This window comes from Schistocerca gregaria, chromosome 1 (assembly GCF_023897955.1).
Source record: "Schistocerca gregaria isolate iqSchGreg1 chromosome 1, iqSchGreg1.2, whole genome shotgun sequence".
In the NCBI taxonomy this organism is placed as follows: domain Eukaryota; kingdom Metazoa; phylum Arthropoda; class Insecta; order Orthoptera; family Acrididae; genus Schistocerca; species Schistocerca gregaria.
Window position 1 is genome coordinate 169,483,520 of NC_064920.1, and position 24,208 is coordinate 169,507,727.

The following is a 24,208-nucleotide window of genomic DNA, read 5'->3' on the forward strand; positions in this document are numbered from 1 at the left end:
ACCTGGAAAAAGCGTTCGACAATATAAAATGGTGCAAGCTGTTTGAGATTCTGAAACAAGTTGGGGTAAGCTATAGGGAGAGACGGGTCATATACAATATGTACAACAACCAAGAGGGAATAATAAGAGTGGACGATCAAGAACGAAGTGCTCGTATTAAGAAGGGAGTAAGACAAGGCTGTAGCCTTTCGCCCCTACTCTTCAATCTGTACATCGAGGAAGCAATGATAGAAATAAAAAAAAGGTTCAGGAGTGGAATTAAAATACAAGGTGAAAGGATATCAATGATACGATTCGCTGAGGACATTGCTATCCTGAGTGAAAGTGAAGAAGAATTAAATGATCTGCTGAACGGAATGAATAGTCTAATGAGTACACAGTATGGTTTGAGAGTAAATCGGAGAAAGACGAAGGTAATGAGAAGTAGTAGAAATGAGAACAGCGAGAAACTTAACATCAGGATTGATGGTCACGAAGACAATAAAGTTAAGGAATTCTGCTACCTAGGCAGTAAAATAACCAATGACGGACGGAGCAAGGAGGACATCAAAAGCAGACTCGCTATAGCAAAAAAGGCATTTCTGGCCAAGAGAAGTCTATTAATGTCAAATACCAGCCTTAATTTGAGGAAGAAGTTTCTGAGGATGTACGTCTGGAGTACATCTTTGTATGGTAGTGAAACATGGACTGTGGGAATACCGAAACAGAAGAGAATCGAAGCATTTGAGATGTGGTGCTATAGATGAATGTTGAAAATTAGGTGGACTGCTAAGGTAAGGAATGAGGAGGTTCTACGCAGAATCAGAGAGGAAAGGAATATGTCGAAAACACTGATATGGAGAAGGGACAGGATGATAGGACATCTGCTAAGACATGAGGGAATAACTTCCATGGTACTAGAGGGAGCTGTAGAGGGCAAAAACTGTAGAGGAAGACAGAGATTGGAATACGTCAAGCAAATAATTGAGGACGTAGGTTGCAAGTGCTACTCTGAGATGAAGAGGTTAGCACAGGCAAGGAATTCGTGGCGGGCCGCATCAAACCAGTCAGTAGACTGATGACCAAAACAAAACAAAAATGCGACTGATATCACTGGTCTGCGACGTAGAAATTGTTTAAAATTTATTAAATAATTTTTATAGTATTTTCAACGCCGATTTCGGGAAATAGGGTGAAAAAATTCCATCACATACAGGTATTTCAGAAATTGCTTGTCTGGTTTTAGCTTTTTTAGATATTTCAGTGAGTTTGAATTTTGGATTTTAGGATCTCCATAAACTGTTATTTAGCCGTGTTTATGCTACATATAGGTAAAATAAAGAGTAATTAGGAGAAACCAGCAGCATTTTTATGTCAGTGCCTGTCCGTCGCGCTGCCTCTTGCCCCACCATCACCAAGCAGTGAGCTTCTGCTATGGTCCTTCAGTTCACAGTACCTCTTCACTCTGCGTTGTTGACGTGTTGTTGTTACTAGTGCTTAAAGTAATGACTATTTTCTTGTGTTGCGAAGTTGTTTTGTGGACAATGGACAGTGGCTACCAGCGGATGTATAAACTCGTCAGATTGCTTCTGCTACATTTGTGGTAACTATATCGTTAAAAAGCAACAAAGAAACATTTCCGATTTTGTTGAAAAAGTATATTTCGCCAATTTTGGTATAAAATTATGCGTTCAAGATAAGCCTTAAGCCCAACACATCGTTTTTTCAGTGTGTGTTGAAGAACTGATGCAACGGTTTCAACGTAAAAAGCAGTCCTTACGTTTTGGAATACCCATGGATTGGAGAGAGACCAAAAATCGTAGTGATTAATGCTCTTTTTGTTCTTGCAACGTACAAGGTTTCAACTTGAAAAACAAAAAGGACATTACTTACCCTAACATTCAATCAGCCATTCGTCACATGTTCCTCATGGATCTGAAGTACCAATACTCTCTCCTCCAGATTCTTTAGGTGATACAGATGATCACGAGCCATTGGCTCAGAAAGGTGATAGTGAAGAAGACAGAGATTGCTATGATCCTTGCACAACCGACCTCATTCCATTTCCACAATCTGAACTGAACGATTTAGTTAGAGACCTAGGCCTTTCTAAAGAATCGGCAGAGGTTTTAGGATCTAGATTGAAAGATAAACATATGTTCGCTTCGGGTACATCCTTTTCTTGTATCGATCGAGGGAAAAGGAGTTTGTATCTTTCTTCTCTCAAGAAGGTGACCTGGTGTTTTGCAGTGACGTTCCTGGACTTATAGCATGCTTCAAAATAGAATATGCTCCTGATGAGTGGAGACTTTTCGATGATTCTTCAAAAAGAAGCCTTAAAGCAGTACTTCTACACAATGGCAATAAGTATGCTTCTATACCAGTTGGACACTCGGTTCAATTAAAAGAATGTTACGAAAACCATGAGCTGGTTTTAAGCCAACTCTGCTATTGAGACCACAAACGGACACTGTGTGGTGTTTTAAAAGTGATTTCAATGCTGCTTGGTCAACAAAGTGGCTATACAAAGTTCCCTTTCTATATTTGTAAATGGGGTAGTAGAGACAGAAAGCAACACTACATAAAAAAGCTTGGTCCTTGAGAAAACCCTTTCAGGTAGGGGTTAATTCCACAACTTCACATTAAGTTGGGGCTGATGAAACAATTTGTTAAGGCATTGCCAAAAAAGGGGAGTGTTTCAGATATCTTTGTGGACAGTTTCCTGGCTTATCCGAGGCAAAGCTGAAGGAAGGAATCTTTTTAGGACCAGACATTAGAAAACTAATGACAGATCCCAACTTTGTGGACAAAATGGAAACAAAGAACAGGCATCATGGAAATCTTTTTAATTAATTGTTACCGGTTTCCTAGGAAACAAAAAAGACCCAAACTACAAGACAATTGTCCCTGGCATGCTCGACAAATTTAAGAAGCTGCGCTGGAACATGAGCATTAAAGTTCATTTTCTCCACTCACATCTTGAGTACTTCCCTGCAAACCTTGGTGATGTAAGTAAAGAGCAGGGCGAAAGATTCCACCAAGACATCAAAGAAATGGAAAGAAAATATCAAGGAAGATGGAACCTCTACATGATAGCAGACTACTGCTGGATGATATAAACAGATGATCCTCAACAAGTCCACAGCCGGAAACGCAATAAAAGAATCTTCTGCAGAAAGTGAAAGCGTTATTATAAGGACTTATGAGCTCAAAGAGAAATGGAAGTGTACTAGAAATGTAGTTTAGAACATAATTTATAAATAAAATAAAATTTCATAGCATTGGAAAAATGTAATAAACTGCTTAAATTTTGTTATTATACCCAAACGTACTCCCATTTTGTGAGAAAACCTGACGTGATAGAAAAAAGACTGCATTTTTGAAATCAGCGCTGGAAAGTACATAAAAATCAGTTATCAAATTTCAAACAACTTTCAAAAATTATTTTTTTTAGATCTGTGTGACATGTATAACAGACTATTTTTGTGTGGAAAACCGTATCTTCACGTTTACCAGTGAGACTCCTGGCATTTAATTAAAAATGTCTTTGTTTTCCTGTTTGGTGTCTGGGGAATTGTGAACATTACTGCGGCAAATTACTTATGCGTCTGTACGGTCTTCTCTGCAGTTGTAGCACATTCATGTTTGCCTTCTGTACATCGCTCCAAACTTCCTTACCGTCTCGCAATCCGTCCATAGCTTAAGAGGCAAGACGTCAAAGGGAGGTGGTATCTTCCTGCTGTACAACACCTCAATAAATGACAATTCTTTTGCAGGATGGACCTTTGAATTATATGCCCGCAGGGGAGACGCAAGATACGTTGTATCAAACTCAACGTCTTTTCCAATTCCCTTGGGTTCTTATATTGGTCTACAGATGAAACTGATTTGTCTGTAACTTCCGTATACGCAAAACGCGACAACACGCTTCTTAGTTGTCTGTAGATCCGAGACAAAATTACATAACTGTGGTACACATAGTTATATAACTATGGTATCAAGTACCCCAAGCTTTAGTATCCAGTTGTTTACTAAAGCCTGCACCATGGTTCTAGCCCGTTGGTCTGGCATCTGTAACAATGCTAAAAATCGAGAAAAATTATCAATGATCGTAGGAATATTCCTGTTCCCAGCAAGTGTTTTATTAAATGGCCTGAGACATCCAGCTCCAACACAGAAAATGGACTGAACACCTCTGGTAATCTTTGCAGCGGTAATATTTAAGGCGTAGTCGCGGCCCTTCTCACGCGTGGCACATACCCCCTATCATACGGCTCCATGTCGCGTTTCCTGTTCCTCCATCAAAACTGTCTGCTACACGCCTCTCTGATGCGCGTCACCCTCCATGACCTGACAACATATGATCATCAGCTTGCTGCAAAACTTCCTTCTTGAAAACCGGATGGAACAAACACGTGTGGTCCACACCACGTCGTTCTATACAACAAACCCTTGTGAATGACAAAATCGGGCTCTGACTTAAATGTCTGTCACTTCTTATCCTTTGTCTGTGCCCCGTGCCACTCTTCCACGCCCCTCCCTATAGTAGTCCACGACCTAGTGAATCTGCGTTTGCATGCAATCTCCCAGGCTTATGGATTACTTGTACGCGAACTTGTTAAACTTAAGCACACATCGAGTTAATCTGATAGACGATTCTTTTAAACCAAGCAACCAATTCAGTGAGGTATGGTTTGCCACGACCATAAGCGTCATACCATACAGGTAACATCGAAAATAGGTAACAGCATATATAACCACCAACACCTCGCACTCAGACGTTGAATAATTACCCTTTGCCTGTCTAACTGCCTTGACGAGTAGGATACCAAATGTTCTTTACCATCTACCATCCGTCCAAAACCATACCTGATTGATTTATTCGAAGCGGCACATGACAGGACAAATTCTTTCTCGATATCTTGAAAAACCGATACTGTACCTGAAACTACACTCCTGGAATTGGAAAAAAGAACACATTGACACCGGTGTGTCAGACCCACCATACTTGCTCCGGACACTGCGAGAGGACTGTACAAGCAATGATCACACGCACGGCACAGCGGACACACCAGGAACCGCGGTGTTGGCCGTCGAATGGCGCTAGCTGCGCAGCATTTGTGCACCGCCGCCGTCAGTGTCAGCCAGTTTGCCGTGGCATACGGAGCTGCCTCGCAGTCTTTAACACTGGTAGCATGCCGCGACAGCGTGGACGTGAACCGTATGTGCAGTTGACGGACTTTGAGCGAGGGCGTATAGTGGGCATGCGGGAGGCCGGGTGGACGTACCGCCGAATTGCTCAACACGTGGGGCGTGAGGTCTCCACAGTACATCGATGTTGTCGCCAGTGGTCGGCGGAAGGTGCACGTGCCCGTCGACCTGGGACCGGACCGCAGCGACGCACGGATGCACGCCAAGACCGTAGGATCCTACGCAGTGCCGTAGGGGACCGCACCGCCACTTCCCAGCAAATTAGGGACACTGTTGCTCCTGGGGTATCGGCGAGGACCATTCGCAACCGTCTCCATGAAGCTGGGCTACGGTCCCGCACACCGTTAGGCCGTCTTCCGCTCACGCCCCAACATCGTGCAGCCCGCCTCCAGTGGTATCGCGACAGGCGTGAATGGAGGGACGAATGGAGACGTGTCGTCTTCAGCGATGAGAGTCGCTTCTGCCTTGGTGCCAATGATGGTCGTATGCGTGTTTGGCGCCGTGCAGGTGAGCGCCACAATCAGGACTGCATACGACCGAAGCACACAGGGCCAACACCCGGCATCATGGTGTGGGGAGCGATCTCCTACACTGGCCGTACACCTCTTGTGATCGTCGAGGGGACACTGAATAGTGCACGGTACATCCAAACCGTCATCGAACCCATCGTTCTACCATTCCGAGACCGGCAAGGGAACTTGCTGTTCCAACAGGACAATGCACGTCCGCATGTATCCCGTGCCACCCAACGTGCTCTAGAAGGTGTAAGTCAACTACCCTGGCCAGCAAGATCTCTGGATCTGTCCCCCATTGAGCATGTTTAGGACTGGATGAAGCGTCGTCTCACGCGGTCTGCACGTCCAGCACGAACGCTGGTCCAACTGAGGCGCCAGGTGGAAATGGCATGGCAAGCCGTTCCACAGGACTGCATCCAGCATATCTACGATCGTCTCCATGGGAGAATAGCAGCCTGCATTGCTGCGAAAGGTGGATATACACTGTACTAGTGCCGACATTGTGCATGCTCTGTTGCCTGTGTCTATGTGCCTGTGGTTCTGTCAGTGTGATCATGTGATGTATCTGACCCCAGGAGTGTGTCAATAAAGTTTCCCCTTCCTGGGACAATGATTTTACGGTGTTCTTATTTCAATTTCCAGGAGTGTATTATTTCCTTTCATTTTTCAAATGGCCCATGACATTCCTGCGACCAATGGTATTAGCCTTCTTTTTCAGTAGCTTGTTCAGGGAATCGACTGTTTTTGCAAAGTCCTTCATGAATTATGTATAACAATTAAATAGGCTGATGAACTACTGTACCTGTTTACATGTCCGTGATGTTGGAAAATTTTGAACTGCGTCTGAAAAACGAGGATCGATCAGTACGCCACTTTCACTAATCACGTCCCCCAGTTAGTTTACCAGAGTTTGTGCAAAATGGCGCTTGTCCACCCTTAACATCAAATTTGCCGACCCTGGTCTACTAAAAGCATCCTCGAAACGTCTCACATGTTCTGGTAAATCCTCTGAAAATACAATTATGTCATCCAGATATTATACAAGTGTGTGGTTTTCATCCTCTCAACATCATATCTAACAACCACTGAAAAGTTGCCGGTGCGTACTTTAGTCCAAACGGCATGCGTTTGTAATGAAAGTGGTCAACTGTAACAATAAATATTGTTTTCAGCCTATCTTCAGGCATCACTTTCAATGGATGATATCCGCTCCTGAGATCCATAGTTGTAAGAAACCGACACCGACCTAGATTATCCGAAGTTTATGTGATGTCTGAAAGTGGATAAGCATCCGAAATAATTAGGGGATTTAAATGTCTGTAGTCACAGTAAAATTTGTTTTTCGCTATTCCGTCACCGATTTCTTCGGCATAACCACTATGTTCATGCGCGAGGAGCTATCAATTGGTCCTATGATCCATCCAGTAATTGTTGGTCAATAAAATCCTCTACTAATGGCTGCAATGGCCTTACTGTGTGGTATGGATCCCTATAAATTGGTGTTTCGTCCCATGTCGGTTTATAACTTTGCGTCACCCGAGTTGCTGGTAACCCTCCATCCTTACAAAATAAATCACTGAAACTCAACAACAAGTTGTCCGTAGCCCTCTGATCACTGGCATTCAAGTGACCCACTTTCAAGCCTAATCGTTTGCTTGCGACTTTCCTCTAAACTCGGTTTATCAAAGTCCTCATCTTCGAAGATTTCCAGAGTAGCTGTTAATGCACCCTTTGACAGAGTCACCTGCCTCTGCCAAAATTATCCACACTAATTCGAATCATCAATTCCCCATTAGTGTCACTCGCACGAACTCATGCAGACAAAACAATGTGAACTATCCAACTCTTCACTGCTTGAGAGCTGTTCAACCATGTATAATGTTTGAGAAAACCGGTAACCACCGAAACCTAAACCGTTTTCTCGGTGTCTGCTGGTATTTTATCCTGCTGATCAATTTTTACTGAAGAGGAACGCAATTCAGCTGGTCTCACCCGCATGGTAGGCCAACTTTGCACCTTTGCCTTAGCTGCTACTGTTTCCTCAAATTGAAACAAAGTTCGAATGACTTCTACGTGCGCTGTCGAGGATCAGCTGTAACTCTGATGTTTATCCAGAAGGTCTAGCTCGATAATCCCTGAATAACTCTCGCCCATGCATGGTAATACCTCCATCTGTTCCCTGAACTCAGTTTCTCCAACTGAAAACTGCAGTACAACCCTACCCGATGATTCACCAACCCCAGGCAATCTATACCGTGATGACGCCAGCCTTCTCCTTCCAGCAAGGTCCAGAATGATCACGGGCACATGCACCCCTGTTTATACCAAAACTCTTTGTTTTCTCCCACTCACCAATCCCCCTACGCAGCGCTCCGTCTGTGCAGTAACTTATGCAGTGTTGCAGTCTACCAGGACAGCCTTCTGACGGTGCAAGCACTCCGTTTGCTCTTAACGGCTGCTTCCCTTGTCATTGTTTCCCACCTTTCCTGCTTCTACAGTCAAATGCCAGCGGTCCACTCTGCTATGCACATACCACAACGGCTGTCTAACGTTACTTCCTCATACGCCCCTGCTGATCATATTTAGAACATACGATTTCAGAAGTGAACCCCTGTGGTCCCCTGTTTTATTTGTTGCGATATCTACTTCCTTTATATGTGTTGCGAGCCAAAAACCTGACGCTGTGATACCCTGCGGTTATACCATGCAGATAAACTCCCACTGCTGTACTTTCTGCCTCTGCCCATTAGTTTCAGCACTCTGGGTCTGGTCACATGTCTTCGCATTCAGTTAATTGATTCTATCCGAGAACGCTTCCATAGACTCGCTGCGCTGCATCGACCATGTACACAGTTTCTCCTGAAGAAACCGCGCATTATTTTGCTTTTGATACTGCTATCGAAGTCCAGCGGCCCACTTCTGAAACGTCTGTGCTGGTATACAACGCATGCTTTGGCGTACCCTGCCAAGTGCATATCGGCAACATGCAGGGTTATATTTCGTCTCGTCATTCATGCGTTTCCACAGCATCCCTAACGTACTTAATAGAAACTGTCACGTCCTCCGTTGCCTTGCCCAAGAAGAGATTAATTAATGCGACCACTAGCAGGTGATATAGAACAAAAGGCACTCTCAATCCAAACTTACTTTCTCTGACTCCAATTCTGGCTCAATGTGACTCGCTTTTCCAGCGTCTAATTCACGATTGAATTCGAGATTTCTCTGCCTCTCGTGCTCAAATTCTCAGACACAAAAACGTAACTGCAAATTAATTCTTCCAGCAAATCATCACCCATCTACTCTCAGTACAACCACTAAGCAGATGACCAATTCGCCTACACACAGAAACAGTAGCTGCTAAAGTTATGGCAACGACGAATCGTGCCCAGAGTAATTGCACTACTGGCCATTAAAATTGCTGCACCACGAAGATGAAGTGCTACAGGCGTGAAATTTAACTGACAGGAAGAAGATTCTGTGATATGCAAAAGATTAGCTTTTGAGAGCATTCACACAAGGTTGGCGCCGGTGGCAACATCTAAAGTGCTGACATGAGGACAGTTTCCAACTGTTTCCTCGTACACAAACAGCAGTTGAGCGCCGTTGCCTGATGAAACGTTGTTGTGATGCCTCGTGTAAGGAGGAGAAATGAGTACAATCACATTTACGGATTTCATAAAGATCGGATTATAGCCTATCGCGATTGTGGTTAACCGTATCGCGACATTGCTGATCGTGTTGGTCGAGATCCAATGACTGTTAGCAGAATATGGAAACGGTGGTTTCAGGAGAGTGATACTAAACGCCGTGCTGGATCACAATGGCCTCGTATCACTAGTAATCGAGATGACAGGCATCATATCCGAATGGCTGTAACGCATCGTGCAGCCACGACTCGATCCCTGAGTGAACACATGGGGACGTTTGCAAGAACAACCATCTGCACGAAAAATTCGACGACGTTTGCAGCGGCATGGACTATCAGCTTGGAGACCATGGCTGCGATTGCCCTTGACGCTGCATCACAGACAGGAGCGCCTGCGATGGTGTACTCAATGACGAATCTGGGTGCACGAATGGCAAAACATCACTTTTTCGGATGAATCCAGGTTCTGTTTACAGCATCATGATAGTCACATCCGTGTGTTTGGCGACATCGCGGTGATCGCACATTGGAAGCGTGTATTCGTCATCGTCGTACTGGCGTATCACCCAGGGTGATGGCATGGGATGCCATTGGTTACACGTCTCGGTCACCTATTGGTCGCATTGACGGTACTTTGAACAGTGGGCATTACGTTTCAGATGTGTTACGACCCATGGCTCTACCCTTCATTCTATCCCTGCGAAATCCTACATTTTAGCAGGATAATGCACGACCGCATGTTGCAGGTCCTGTACGGGCCTTTCTGGATACAGAAAATGTTCGACTGCTGCCGTTGCCAGCACATTCTCCAGACCTCTCAGCAACTGAAAACGTCTGGTCAATGGTGGCCGAGCAACTGGCTCGTCACAATACACCAGTCACCACTCTTGATGAACTGTGGTATCGTGTTGAAGCTGCATGGGCAGCTGCACCTGTGCATGCCATCCAAGCTCTGTTTGACTCAATGTCCAGGCGTATCAAGATCATTATTACGGCCAGAGGTGGTTGTTCTGGGTACTGATTTCTCAGGATCTATACACCCAAATTGCGAGAAAATGTAATGACATGTCAGTTCTAGAATAATATATTGTCCAATGCATACCCGTTTAAGATCTGCATTTATTCTTGGTGTAGCAATTTTAATGGCCAGTAGTGTACAAACTGGCAGCACACTTGCTCTAAATATCGTGTCGAACAATATCTCTTAACAAAGATAAGTCCAAGGTTTACTGTGGCTTTACAATAGTCACTCTAAACATTGCGTATCCTTGATCTTGCAATTAACTCTTGACTCCGAGAGCAAACAACAAACCTATGAAAAATAAAACTATCCTCACTGCACAACATTTTGCTTGGCTGATACCACCAAACCCACGTCAAGTACCACTCCTTCACTCACCACTCACCGAAACCAACTCCCCATCAAAACTATAGTATTGGACGTGGACGAACAGTTTACGACACAACTCGTTGAGTTGGGAAGCGAAGCGACCACTCCGACACCAAATTGTTACAACCCCCTAGACTGGTGAAGGCGAAATACGCCAAGATGACTGAGAGATATTGTTTGGGAGAGAGGGGTTAGTAATACTGTCACAGATACACTGATAAGTTTGGCTCTGACTTTTATTCCACCGAAGAATGCACAGTGACTCTGCTGATCGAGAAGAGGACGGTGCGGGATGTGCAGTGTGCCACTGCAAACACCAGGGTCGTAATCTGTCCCCTTGACGTAACGGCTCCTCTCCTCGGCCCGGAGCGCATCTGGCTGTTCCCCCAAGCACTACTGGTGGTCATCATCTAGGGTGTCAGAGGCTAATAGGCAGCAGCCATCTTTATAGTAAACCCTATGCATCTTCAGTCGCCAAACCTGCGCGGTTCTGCCGGTGATTAAGGACAGCCACGGACCCGGGAGCTCGCGAGATCGCATCCCTGCTCCACACTTACAGATGGTAGCTTGCAGTCCATGGCACGACGTCACCCAGAGAGCGGTGCTGGACGCCCTTCTCTTTCTGTGCCTGTGCAATGCCTAGTTTCTAACCCGCCGCAGCAGAGCTGGGCGGCTGATTCAGTGGACAAGTTGGTCGCTGGAATTCATCACCATCGTCGTGGCTGGCCAGCAACTTAAAGAATCGTCATTCTCTCCGGTTCCAGACGCCGACAGAATGGACACACCGCTGCTTGCTATGAGCCTCTTGGCTCCCGTATGTACCGGGTGCTCAAAAGTCAGTATAGATTTGAAAACTGAATAAATCACGGAATAATGTAGATAGAGAGGTACAAATTGACACACACGCTTGGAATGACATGGGGTTTTATTAGAACCAAAAAAAATACAAAAGTTCAAAAAATGTCTGACAGATGGCGCTTCATCTGATCAGAATAGCAATAATTAGTATAACAAAGTAAGACAAAGCAAAGATGATGTTCTTTACAGGAAATGCCCAATATGTCCACCGTCATTCCTCAACAATAGCTGCAGTCGAGGAATAATATTGTGAACAGCACTGTAAAGCATGTCTGGAGTTATGGTGAGGCATTGGCGTCGGATGTTGTCTTTCAGCATCCCTAGAGATGTCGCTCGATCACGATACAATTGCGACTTCAGGTAATCCCAAAGCCAATAATCGCACGGACTGAGGTCTGGGGACCTGGGAGGCCAAGCATGACAAATGTGGCGGCTGAGCACACGATCATCACCAAACGACACGCGCAGGAGGTCTGTCCGACATTTTGTGAACTTTTTTTTTTTTTTTGTTCTAATAAAACCCCTCGTCATTCCAAGCATGTGTGTCAATTTTTACCTCTCTCTCTCTCTCTACATTATTCCGTGGTTTATTAAGTTTTCAAATTTATGCACACCAGGTATACTGCTTCTCTTACGTATGTGATGCAGTCCCTCTGTAGCGGATGAGTGGAGTGTTCCTTAATAATTATGTCAGTTTTTTCCTGCTCGCTTTGGTCGCCACATACAGGTTGGTAGGCGCTGTTGTAACTTCCACGTATGGGTTTTTCATAGCATGTCACTACCCTGACCTGTGCTTGATTACCCCACACCCATCTCCACATTCGTTTATAGTGCCTGTCGGCATGAGCTTCTTCGCCTTTGAGCGGCGTCGTAAGCCTGCCTCGCAGAACCACTCGCTTAGTAACAACATTGCCAACACCCTCTACTCAATGTGTCCAATCGGTCCCTTAACATCTGCCTTCGTACCATAGCTGCCCAAAATTTTCAAGAATTCCCTAAATCAATGCCTCTACTCATTCGTAGTGCAGCAAAGCAGTTTTCAGGAGGTGGGGACTCACCTCGCCAAGACCAGTTCCTCCGACCGTGCGATATGGTTTCAGAAATTTTTAACTTCCTGCTTTAGTATTCTTGACAGCATAGGTAACGGAATCCCGAAACCTTTCGTAACATTCTTCTTTCCTCCACTCCACATTCCAGAGTCTGACGGGCCCACTTCTTTTCCACGGTAGTCCAACACTTGTACTTCTTTGAAGTCATTTTCATTACTGATTTGTATACTGTGACAAGTTATGCCTTGCAAAGAAAACCATTGAGTTTCACGAAGAACTGAATGATTCTGACGGAATGTAATAATTATCTGTTCTGATAAAGGGTTCCATACACGAGCAACTGATTGCAGCAATTCATTGCAAGCGATATATCGCCTGCAATCGGTCGCTCTTCTAGACTCTGTCACACGCGAGGGATTTACCAACAAATTTCAACCGGAATTACGAACTCCACTGTGTCGAGAAGTTCTGCTATGGGAAATGAACTGCAATGTTTAGCGTCAGTGGCAGTTGGTCTCCATATCCCCACGAACTCTTGCAAAAAAAAAGAAAAGAAAAAAAAAAGACCAACAGAGATTTCTGATTTCTTAAACTTCTTTTGAAACGTTTTCTTTCAGAACTGTTCGTCCCTTTACGCATTATATTATATTCTACACTGACACAAAGGAGATTGTGTACATATTTCCAGTATTCTAATACAGTTTCTTTTTCATTCATTAGTGAGCAAAGAATCCAGAAAAAGTATAAAGCAAACGATTTTCTATTAACCTTATATTATGCGTACTTAATTGTTGTTTATATGTGCCAAAGTATATAAATGTGTCTGTTGTTGTTGTGGTCTTCAGTCCTGAAACTGGTTTGATGCAGCTCTCCATGCTACTCTATCCTGTGCAAGCTTCTTCATCTCCCAGTACCTACTGCAACCTACATCCTTCTGAATCTGCTTAGTGTATTCATCTCTTGGTCTCCCTCTACGATTTTTAGCCTCTGCGCTGCCCTCCAATACTAAATTGGTGATCCCTTGATGCCTCAGAACATGTCCTACCTACCGATCCCTTCTTCTGGTCAAGTTGTGTGACAAACCTCTCTTTTCCCCAATCCTATTCAATACTTCCTCATTGGTTATGTGATCTACCCATCTAATCTTCAGCATTCTTCTGTAGCACCACATTTCGAAAGCTTCTATTCTCTTCTTGTCTAAACTATTTATCGTCCATGTTTCACTTCCATACATGGCTACACTCCGTACAAATGCTTTCAGAAATGACTTCCTGACACTTAAATCTATACTCGATGTTAACAAATTTCTCTTCTTCAGAAACGCTTTCCGTGCCATTGCCAGTCTACATTTTATATCCTCTCTACTTCAACCATCATCAGTTATTTTGCTCCGCAAATAGCAAAACCCCTTTACTACTTTAAGTGTCTCATTTCCTAATCTAATTCCCTCAGCATCACCTGACGTAATTCGACTACATTCCATTATCCTCGTTTTGCTTTTGTTGATGTTCATCTTATTCCCTCCTTTGAAGACACTGTCCATTCCGTTCAACTGCTCTTCCAAGTCCTTTGCTGTCTCTGACAGAATTACGATGTCATCGGCGAACCTCAAAGTTTTTATATCTTCTCCATGGATTTTAATACTTACTCCAAATTTTTCTTTTGTATCCTTTACTGCTTGCTCAATATACAGATTGAATAACATCGGGGAGAGACTGCAACCCTGTCTCACTCCCTTCCCAACCACTGCTTCCCTTTCATGTCCCTCGACTCTTATAAGTGCCACCTGGTTTCTGTACAAATTGTAAATAGCCTTTCGCTCCCTATATTTTATCCCTGGCACCTTCATAATTTGAAAGAGAGTATTGCAGTCAACATTGTCAAAAGCTTTCTCTAAGTCTACAAATGCTAGAAACGTAGGATTGCCCTTCCTTAATCTAGCTTCTAAGATAAGTCGTAGGGTCAATATTGCCTCACGTGTTCTAACATTTCTACGGAATCCAAACTGATCATCCCCGAGGTCGGCTTCTACTAGTTTTTACATTCGTCTGTAAAGAATTCGTGTTAGTATTTTGCAGCTGTGACTTATTTAACTAATAGTTCGGTAATTTTCACATCTGTCAACACCTGATTTCTTTGGGATTGGAATTATTATCTTCTTCTTGAAGTCTGAGGGTATTTCGCCTGTCTCATACATCTTGCTCACCAGATGGTAGAGTTTTGTCAGGACTGGCTCTCCCAAGGCCGTCAGTAGTTCCAATGGAATGTTGTCTACTCCGGGGACCGTGTTTCGACTCAGGTCTTTCAGTGCTCTGTCAAACTCTACACGCAGTATCGTATCTCCCATTTTATCTTCATCTACATCCTCTTCCTTTTCCATAATATTGTCCTCAAGTACATCACCCTTGTATAGACCCTCTATATACTCCTTCCACCTTTCTGCTTTCCCTTCTTTGCTTAGAACTGGGTTTCAATCAAAGCTCTTGATGTTCATACAAGTAGTTCTCTTATCTCCAAAGGTCTCTTTTATTTTCCTGTAGCCATCCCTGCTTAGACATCTTAGACATTTTGCAGTTCCTGTCAATCTCATTTTTGAGACGTCTGTATTCCTTTTTGCCTGCTTCATTTACTGCATTTTTATATTTTCTCCTTTCATCAGTTAAATTCAATGTTTCTTCTGTTACCCAAGGATTTCTACTAGCCCTCGTCTTTTTACCTACTTGATCCTCTGCTGCCTTCACTACTTCATCCCTCAAAGCTACCCATTCTTCTTCTACTGTACTTCTTTCCCCCATACCTGTCAATTGCTCCCTTATGCTCTTGCTGAAACTCTGTACAACCTCTGGTTCTTTTAGTTGATCCATGTCCCATCTCCTTAAATTCCCTCCTTTTTGCAGTTTCTTCAGTTTTAATCTACAGGTCATAACCAATAGATTGTGGTCAGAGTCCACATCTGCCCCTGGAAATATCTTACAATTTAAAAACTGGTTCCTAAATCTCTGTCTTACCATTATATAATCTATCTGATACCTTTAAGTATCTCCAGGCTTCTTCCATGTACACAGCCTTCTTTTATGATTCTTGAACCAAGTGTCACCTATGATTAAGTTGTGCTCTGTGCAAAATTCTACCAGACGGCTTCCTCTTTCATTTCCTTGCACCAGTCCATATTCACCTACTACGTTTCCTTCTCTCCCTTTTCCTACTACCGAATTCCAGTCACCCATGACTATTAAGTATTCATCTCCCTTCACTATCTGAATAATTTCTTTTATTTGATCATACATTTCTTCAATGTCTTCCTCATCTGCAGAGCTAGTTGGCATATAAACTTGTACTACTGTAGCAGGTGTGGGCTTCGTATCTATCTTGGCCACAATAATGCGTTCACTATGCTGTTTGTAGTAGCTTACCCTCATTCCTATTTTCCTGTTCATTATTAAACCTACTCCTGCATTACCCCTATTTGATTTTGTGTTTATAACCCTGTAGTCACCTGACCAGAAGTCTTGTTCCTCCTGCCACCGAACTTCACTAATTCCCACTATATCTAACTTTAACCTATCCATTTCCCTTTTTAAATTTTCTAACCTACCTGCATGATTAAGGGATCTGACATTCCACGCTCCGATCCGTAGAACGCCAGTTTTCTTTCTCCTGATAACGACATCCTCCTGAGTAGTCCCCGGCCGGAGATCCGAATGGGGGACTATTTTACCTCCGGAATATTTTACCCAAGAGGACGCCATCATCATTTAATCATACAGTAAAGCTGCATGCCCTCGGGAAAAATTACGGCCGTAGTTTCCCCTTGCTTTCAGCCGTTCGCAGTACCAGCACAGCAAGGCCGTTTTGGTTAGTGTTACAAGGCCAGATCAGTCAATCATCCAGACTGTTGCCCCTGCAACTACTGAAAAGGCTGCTGCCCCTCTTCAGGAACCACACGTTTGTCTGGCCTTTCAACAGATACCCCTCCGTTGTGGTTGCACCTACGGTATGGCTATCTGTATCGCAGAGGCACGCAAGCCTCCCTACCAACGGCAAGGTCCATGGTTCATGGGGGGGGGGGGGGGACGTGTCTAAGAGTATAAATAGTCAAAGCCTTACTGGAGTACAGAATCGTTTTATATGGTCCAAATGGCTCTGAGCACTATGGGGCTTAACATCTGAGGTCAGCAGTCCCCTAGAAGTTAGAACTACTTAAACCTAACTAACCTAAGGACATCACACACATCCGTGCCCGAGGCAGGATTCGAGCTTGCGACAGTAGCGCTCGCGCGGTTCCAGACTGCAGCGCCTAGAACCGCTTGGCCATTGTTTTATATAAGCACAATTTTCTGCTGTAGCCGGGTAAAAAAGGGAACCAGCGGAAAAACGATTCTGAAGGAGCACGAAAAAGGCGAATATGTTCTTCTGAGGACTGATGTCCTCAGCAATTAAGTCCAATAGTGCTCAGAGCCATTTGAACCATTTTGTTCCTATGCGAAAAATCTCTGTCACAAACTGTTTCAGTCCTCATTCCGTCTTCCTGACCAAAAGTTTTCTCTTGCGAACATATTCGCGCTTTTTCTGATGAGAGTTGCAGAGAGACAATGGTGGTGGAAGAGAGAGGGAACAGCCTCAGTGGGAAAGAAAGAGAGACAAAGAAAATGAAAAACAGAGATGAGTGGAGGTCATATATAGGCTTGAGGAAAGGTGGTGGTGAGTGGCGGGAGAGAGAGAGGGGGGGGGGGGGGGGGATCTAGACCCTCCCAAACCGGCGAACTTAATACGTAGGCTTAGAGGAGGTCGCATTTTGGACCGAAATTTTAAACACGTGCAGTTAGAGGCGAGGTAAGTTGGATCCTCCAGAATTTTTGAGCTGCTAAGGTATGGTGAAGACAGTGGTAGTGGGAAACAAAGAAAAAGCGGACAGAGAAAATGAGAGAGGAAACAGTAGCACAGGGACATATTGTAAACCAATGGGACAGAAAGGACGCAGTGGGAGAGATACCTATGCAGAGTTGTCAGAAATAATCTGAAAAGCTTGTAAGGATGTTGCTGGGTAGGTATCGCTGAAAAAAAATTCGATAGGTTGCGCAGTTTCTGACTTAAATGAAATTAAAGTTACCCAAGCAGGTCATTGTGCGAGCAAATTCAAGCAGCCAGCCAGATAAACTAGTGCCAGTTATCTCATAGCGTAGATGGTAGCCTTTGGCTCTAAATCGATCCTTACTAGCGTCCCCAGTCCAACAGTTGTACCGCATTCTTGATCGGTTTTAGGAAACCAAACGAAGTACACGTTTGGCAACACCGTCTTTCGCAGGCCGCTTGTATTTGTGCTCGCAACGACCTGATTAGCTAACGTCATGGAAATTAGATCGGAAATGGCGCAAAATGAGGATTTTTTTTCCTGACAACTATTTATAAGCTCACCCATACAAGCCTTTCAGACTGTCTCTGACCAGACTGTACAGATACTGTCAGTGGGAGGGAGATGCTGACTATTAAGGCTTAACTACGAAGAGTGACTGGCTGAAAGGACTGAACATGTTTTATGTTAAAAGACGGCGAATATGTTAACGTGCCAAAACTTTTTCCTGAGGTAGTTGGACTGAGGATTGAGGGAGCTGGTTCCTCACATTTGCTTCAGACTCCTTTAAAGAGGAACGTATTCGTTCTTTCTGTGCTTCAACAGGAGTAATTTTCTGCTAGTTGTTATTTGCTTCTTTTAGTGGTTCGCAAATTTCTGTTCATAGAGATGTGAATTATTCATGAGTGCTGAATTCTGGTAGGTAAAATGATTGCTTTTGAATATATATTTGTTACGAAAATTTATGTAATGTAAAAAAAACCAGAAAATTAATTTTCACTTGCTGTGCTTTGTATGCAATAAACTGAAGTCTTTGATTTTAAAATAGGAGTAGGACAAAGACAGATGGTAGTGTAGAGTTGGTTGGAATCGAAGTAGGGCAGTTTTCGCGGTTTTTACGAATGTTGCGAAACAAGAAGTTTGGAGGAGGAGTAATCTGAACAAACACTTATAAAAAAAGAGTGTTAAAAGAGGTACTAGTCGATGTAGCAGAAGGTGAAGACGGATCTAAGAGATTTTATTGCGTGTGGAAAATTTTCGTGATGTAGGTGTGTGATGGCAACGTTGTGGAGATGCTTAATGAATGCTATATCGACCTGTACATGGTGGAGGTACCAAAGGAAGCCAAACTGGACGACCGACAAAATGAGTAACATACAGAGGTGTTTCCTAGTGGAGATCAACAAGCTAGAAGGAGAAAATCGAAATTTCGATAATGGCGGATAACAAATGTGCTAATTTCGAGAAGTTTAATAAATGGAAGACACTCAGTCAACACTAACGGGAGGAAGAGGCGTGAAGGATTAATTTGGTCAAGCATTAAGAAGCTGGTTGAGAAAAGAACTATCGTTTACATGGACTGTAGCGTGTGAATTATCTGTGTAGTAGAAAGATTTAAAACCGTGCTTGAACATTAATGTTTCGCAGCAAAGAGAGACCTACCAAATAATGTGAGAGCTAGCACGAAGTTCGCCGTAGTGAACATTCTTACGTAAATGTGCGCGCAAGCAACTAAATTTAATCTAGCATGAGTTATTATCACTGAAATTCTGTGCTCTGCTAAAGCAGTAAGCCACATCCCGGCAGCAATTTCTGTTTGCTTTATTTAAATATTTCATTTTTTCACCTGACGACAACGTCGAGTAAAAATTTTCATTATGTAATTTTTGTGGAAATAGTACGTATGTGGTTGCGGAGGGCCGACTTTTGCTGCGACGATTGACTACGACGAGAGATGACCAGCGTTCACGCAGCATTCCACAGGAACAGTCTATGACGTCAGCAGTAAAGGATCGAGGCCGACGAGAAAGATAGGCCGCACTGCACACGATTACTGACTGCCTGAACTCGCTCGCTCGCTCAGCTCAGCAGACAAACTGCGTTTCGAACTCGCAGCTGGCCATGTACGTAATAATGAGAATTGCATCTTCCGCTGAAATTTGCTATTATGAAGTCTTACTGATTATCAGTACTGCAATAAAATTTAATTTAAGATCAATATTCGATGTAAATGGTATAACGGCTTAACAGTCCTCATTTCATACAAGAAGTGGTGCATTATGCAACTGATAATCATTCTGGCATGATTTTAATTTTATTGTACTCCAGTGTAGCCGTAAGAAGTTATAAGTATCCCATTGGACTGCCGATCACTGTAGGCCTAATAACAGTAAGACTCCATAATAGCGGATTCCTGTAGAAGATGCAATTCTTGTTTGTAAGTAGACACTTAGTTACGAGTTAACAAGTGAGAAACGTAGTTTATCTACTGAGTTGAGCGAGCGAGCAATCTCAGGCCAACCTTCGTGACGTACGCGCTGCGGCCTATCTTTCTCGTAGGCCTCGTGTAGGATTCGGTAGCGAATGCGATCAGCCCAGAGAGACAGTAGATGATGCTATCGTTTACCATGTAGTAAACGTAACAGAATATCAATGAGAAAAGAACATAGTTAAGACGAGGTATCTGTATGGTGTGAAAGTGGCAACTTACCTTGAAGAATAAAAAGTATGAGATCTCCGGATGAGAACAAAGAAATCGTTAAATTTCGGTTGAACAATAAATAATACAAATTTAAAGGCTATCGATTCACCTAAATAGCTAGGAATTACGGTTACAAACAACTTAAATTAGAACCATTGAATAGAAAATGTTCTCCGCAAAGCGCTTAGAAGATGCAACAGACGTACTAAAGAGATTTCCTACACTACTCTTGTCCGTCTTCTGCTAGAGTATTACTGCCCGATATGGGGTCGTCGCCATTGATGGAGGATATCGAATAAGTTCGAAGAAGGACGCCTCGTTTTCTATTTCGAAATAAGGGAAAGAGCATCACGGATATGGTGCACGAGATGCGGTGGGAATCATTAGAATAAATATGTCTTTCCTTCCGGCGACATCTCTTAAAAATCTGTCACCATCTTCCTCCTCAGAACGCGAAAATATTTTGATACCTCCCGCTTACATAGGGAAAAACGACCATCTTAATAAAATAAGAGAAATTTTAGCTCTAAAAGTAATATTTAGGTGTCCATTTTTCCCACGTGCTATTCGAGAGTGAAAGGATGGAGAAATACCCTGGATGTGTTCTGCAAACGTTCTGCGAAACACTTGGTCGTGAACTGCAGCGTAGTGATGTAGATGAAGATAAAATATGGGTTAGAGACTTTGAGCCGGATTTAAAGCACTGTTCAACAGGATTTCCTATGTCCCAAAAAACTCCGACGAACTCAATCAACGACCAAATAAGTAATGTTTTGGTCATTATGGTTCGTTGGTGATCATATACACACGAACTTGAATTGCATGTGCGCAGTGTGTTATCATCGCTAAGCATTAAGACTACATATTAATGTGATAAGTAGCTAGAAGAAATAATCCATAAGAAGTCGGGCAAGTGCAGTGTAGTCAGCCCCTTAAGTAGGTTTGTTGCGTCTTCTAAACGCAACCGTTTCTCGTTTTCTGCATAATATCATGTATGTAACCGTTTCTATATAAATTTTTCGTACTTGTAACTCCTAGGTATTTAGTTGAAACGACAGCATTTGGATTTCAGTGATTTGTATCGTAACCTCAATTTAACGAATGATTTTTTAGTACTCATGGGAAGGAACTCACACTTTTTATTCTTTGGATGAACTGCCACATTCTGCATCATTTTGCTATTCGTTTTTATCTTCTGACGACTTTGTTCTAGACGATAAATGACAGCATCTACTGCAAACAATCAGACACGACAGTCCAGATCGTCTTTTAAAACGTTGATACAGGTTAAGCGCTCCAGGGGGCCCCATAACGATTCCTTGAGGAATTCCTCATTTAACTTCGGTTTCACTAGACGACATCCTGCCAATTAGGACAAAATGTGGTCTTTCTGACAGGAATCTATGTCTGTACTGGCACAACAACTGAGGTGGAATCCCGCACCCGAAGACGGAGGAGATTATTGTCGACAACGAGATTAGTGTCGAGACGGAGAGGGAAAGCGGCGTGTCCTGTCGAAGGATCTATCCTGGAATTTGCCTTAAGTGTTTTAATGACATCATGGGAAATCTAAAACAGAATGGCCGGAAAAGGATTTGAATCGTCGTCCATCCGAATGTGGTTGCTGCGTGCCATCGACTGCGCTACTCCGCTCATTTCCGCACTCGTGTAATTTTATTAGAAGCATGAATTCAACTAGAGACACCCTGTAGACTACGTGTGAATATACAATATTGGCCATTAAAACTGCTGCACCAAGAAGAAATGCAGATAATGAACGGGTATTCATTGGACAAATATATTATACTAGAAGTGACATGTGATTACGTTTTTACACAATTTGGGTGCATTGATCCTGAGAAACCAGTGCCCAGAAAAACAACCTCTGGCCGTAATAACGGCCTTGATACGCCTGGGCATTTAGTCAAACAGAGCTTGGATGGCGTGTACAGGTGCAGCTGCCCATGCAGCTTCAACACGATACCACAGTTCATCAAGAGTGGTGACTGGCGTATTGTGACGAGCCTGTTGCTCGGTCACCATTGACCAGACGTTTTCAATTGGTGAGAGTTCTGGAGAATGTGATGGCCAGGGCAGCAGTCGAAAATTTTCTGTATCCAGAAAGGCCCGTACAGGCCTGCAACATGCGGTCGTGCGTTATCCTCTTGAAATGTAGAGTTTCACGGGGATCGAATGAAGGGTAGAGCCACGGCTCATAACACAATTGAAATGTAACGTCCATTGTTCAAAGTGCCGTCAGTGCGAACAAGAGGTGACCGAGACGTGTAACCAGTGGCACCCCATACCATCGCGCAGGGTGACACGCCAGCATTGCGATGTGGAATAAACGCTTCCAATGTGCATTCACCGCGATGTCGCCAAACACGGATGTGGCCATCATGATGCTGTAAACAGAACCTGGATTCATGCGAAAAAATGAAGTTTTGCCATTCGTGGACCCAGGTTCGTCGTTGAGTACACCATCGCAGGTGCTCCTGTCTGTGATGCAGCGTCAAGTGTAACCACAGCCATGGTCTCTGACCTGGTAGTCCATGCTGCTGCAATCATCGTCAAACTATTCGTGCAGATGGTTGTTGTCTTGCAAACGTCCGCATCTGTTGACTCAGGGATCGAGGTATGGCTGCAAGATCCGTTACAGACGTACGAATAAAATGCCGGTCATCTCGACTGCTAGTGATACGAGGCCGTTGGGATCCAGCACGGTGTTCCGCATTCCACTCCTGAAGCCACCGATTCCATATTCTGCTAACAGTCATTGGATCTCGACCAACGCGAACAGCAATGTCGCGATATGAGAAACCACAATCGTGATACGCTACAATCCCACCTTTATCAAAGTCGGAAACGTGATGGTACGCATTTCTCCTCCTTACACGAGGCATCACAACAACGTTTCTCCAGGCAACGCTGCTCAACTGCTGTTTGTGTATGAGAAATCGGTTGGAAACTTCCGTCATGTCAGCACGTTGTAGGTGTCGCCACCGGCCCCAACCTTGTGTTTATGCTCTGAAAAGCTGATCATTTGCATATCACAGCATCTTCTACCTGTCGGTTAAATTTCGCCTCTGTAGCAAGTCATCTTTGTGGTGTAGCAATTTAAATGGGCAGTAGTGTAGATTCATATGAACGACATTTTCTGATCCGTGGTGGTTACCTGTCAGTAGGAAATTTTCTTCGAGGTATTTCATAACGATGAAACACAATGTACTACTGTGATGTCAGTGATATAGGCGTATGGTTATGAAGAACTGACCTTAACTCTGTGGATCCTCCTGGCCACGCCCACGACAGTGAGTCCTTCTCTGAGCAGGGCCTGCACGATAGCGGCGCCGATTCCTGAGCTGGCGCCCGTCACCATGGCAACGCGTCCCCTGTACCTCTCCATGTCGCTATCTGCCTCTGCAGTGTCCGCCGCTTGCGACGCAACTGATCCCGCGGTACGCACGCCTCGCCGTTTATCAGGCGCGCCTCAAGGCCAGCCCCACCATCTCTGGCAGTGAGGCACTCTAAGAACGTACTGCTTGATGATAATAGTAATCGTGATTTCGCTTGGCGCAACGGCCCTGTCCAGGCAGTCCAGTAGGACGCCACGTCGGCGACTTGGGTGTCCCTAACATACCACTGTTATCTAACAGTTTAACGCGGAATCAACAACTGCCGTTCGTGGCGACTCACTAGGTCGTTCAGAGCTGAAGGACAGCCGAAAGGCAACGTGGCTACCAAGTCTGTAGCGACGTAAGCCTCGCCTTGCATAAAATGTTTTCGGTTTATTTGCCACGTCAAATTCTGTTAAAATACCCAGTTTTCAATGGCTGCTACGTCTTCTGGGAATAATTCTGGCTGTCGTGAAATATTTTTCTCTTTTACAATTATTTCGTATCTCCACGAAGTGGGCGAGCAGGCATGGGATAAAACTGCTTCTCAGAAATAGGTTACACAAATTGAAAAGATGGTTTAAAATAAAAACACACGAAATTAAGTGCAAA

At 43.9% G+C, this 24,208-nt stretch overlaps 1 protein-coding gene across 1 annotated transcript in view; it reads right to left on the minus strand.

The window, feature by feature from the left end:
* Positions 1-23,644, minus strand: part of LOC126285012 (dehydrogenase/reductase SDR family member 11-like) — a 124,899-nt gene extending 101,255 nt beyond the window's left edge. Inside the window, exon 1 of the mRNA XM_049984324.1 lies at positions 23,476-23,644. Within this exon, the coding sequence (XP_049840281.1) occupies positions 23,476-23,607 (132 nt within the window). The 5' untranslated portion in view covers positions 23,608-23,644. The remainder of the gene's footprint in view (positions 1-23,475) is intronic.
* Positions 23,645-24,208: the final 564 nt, after the last annotated feature.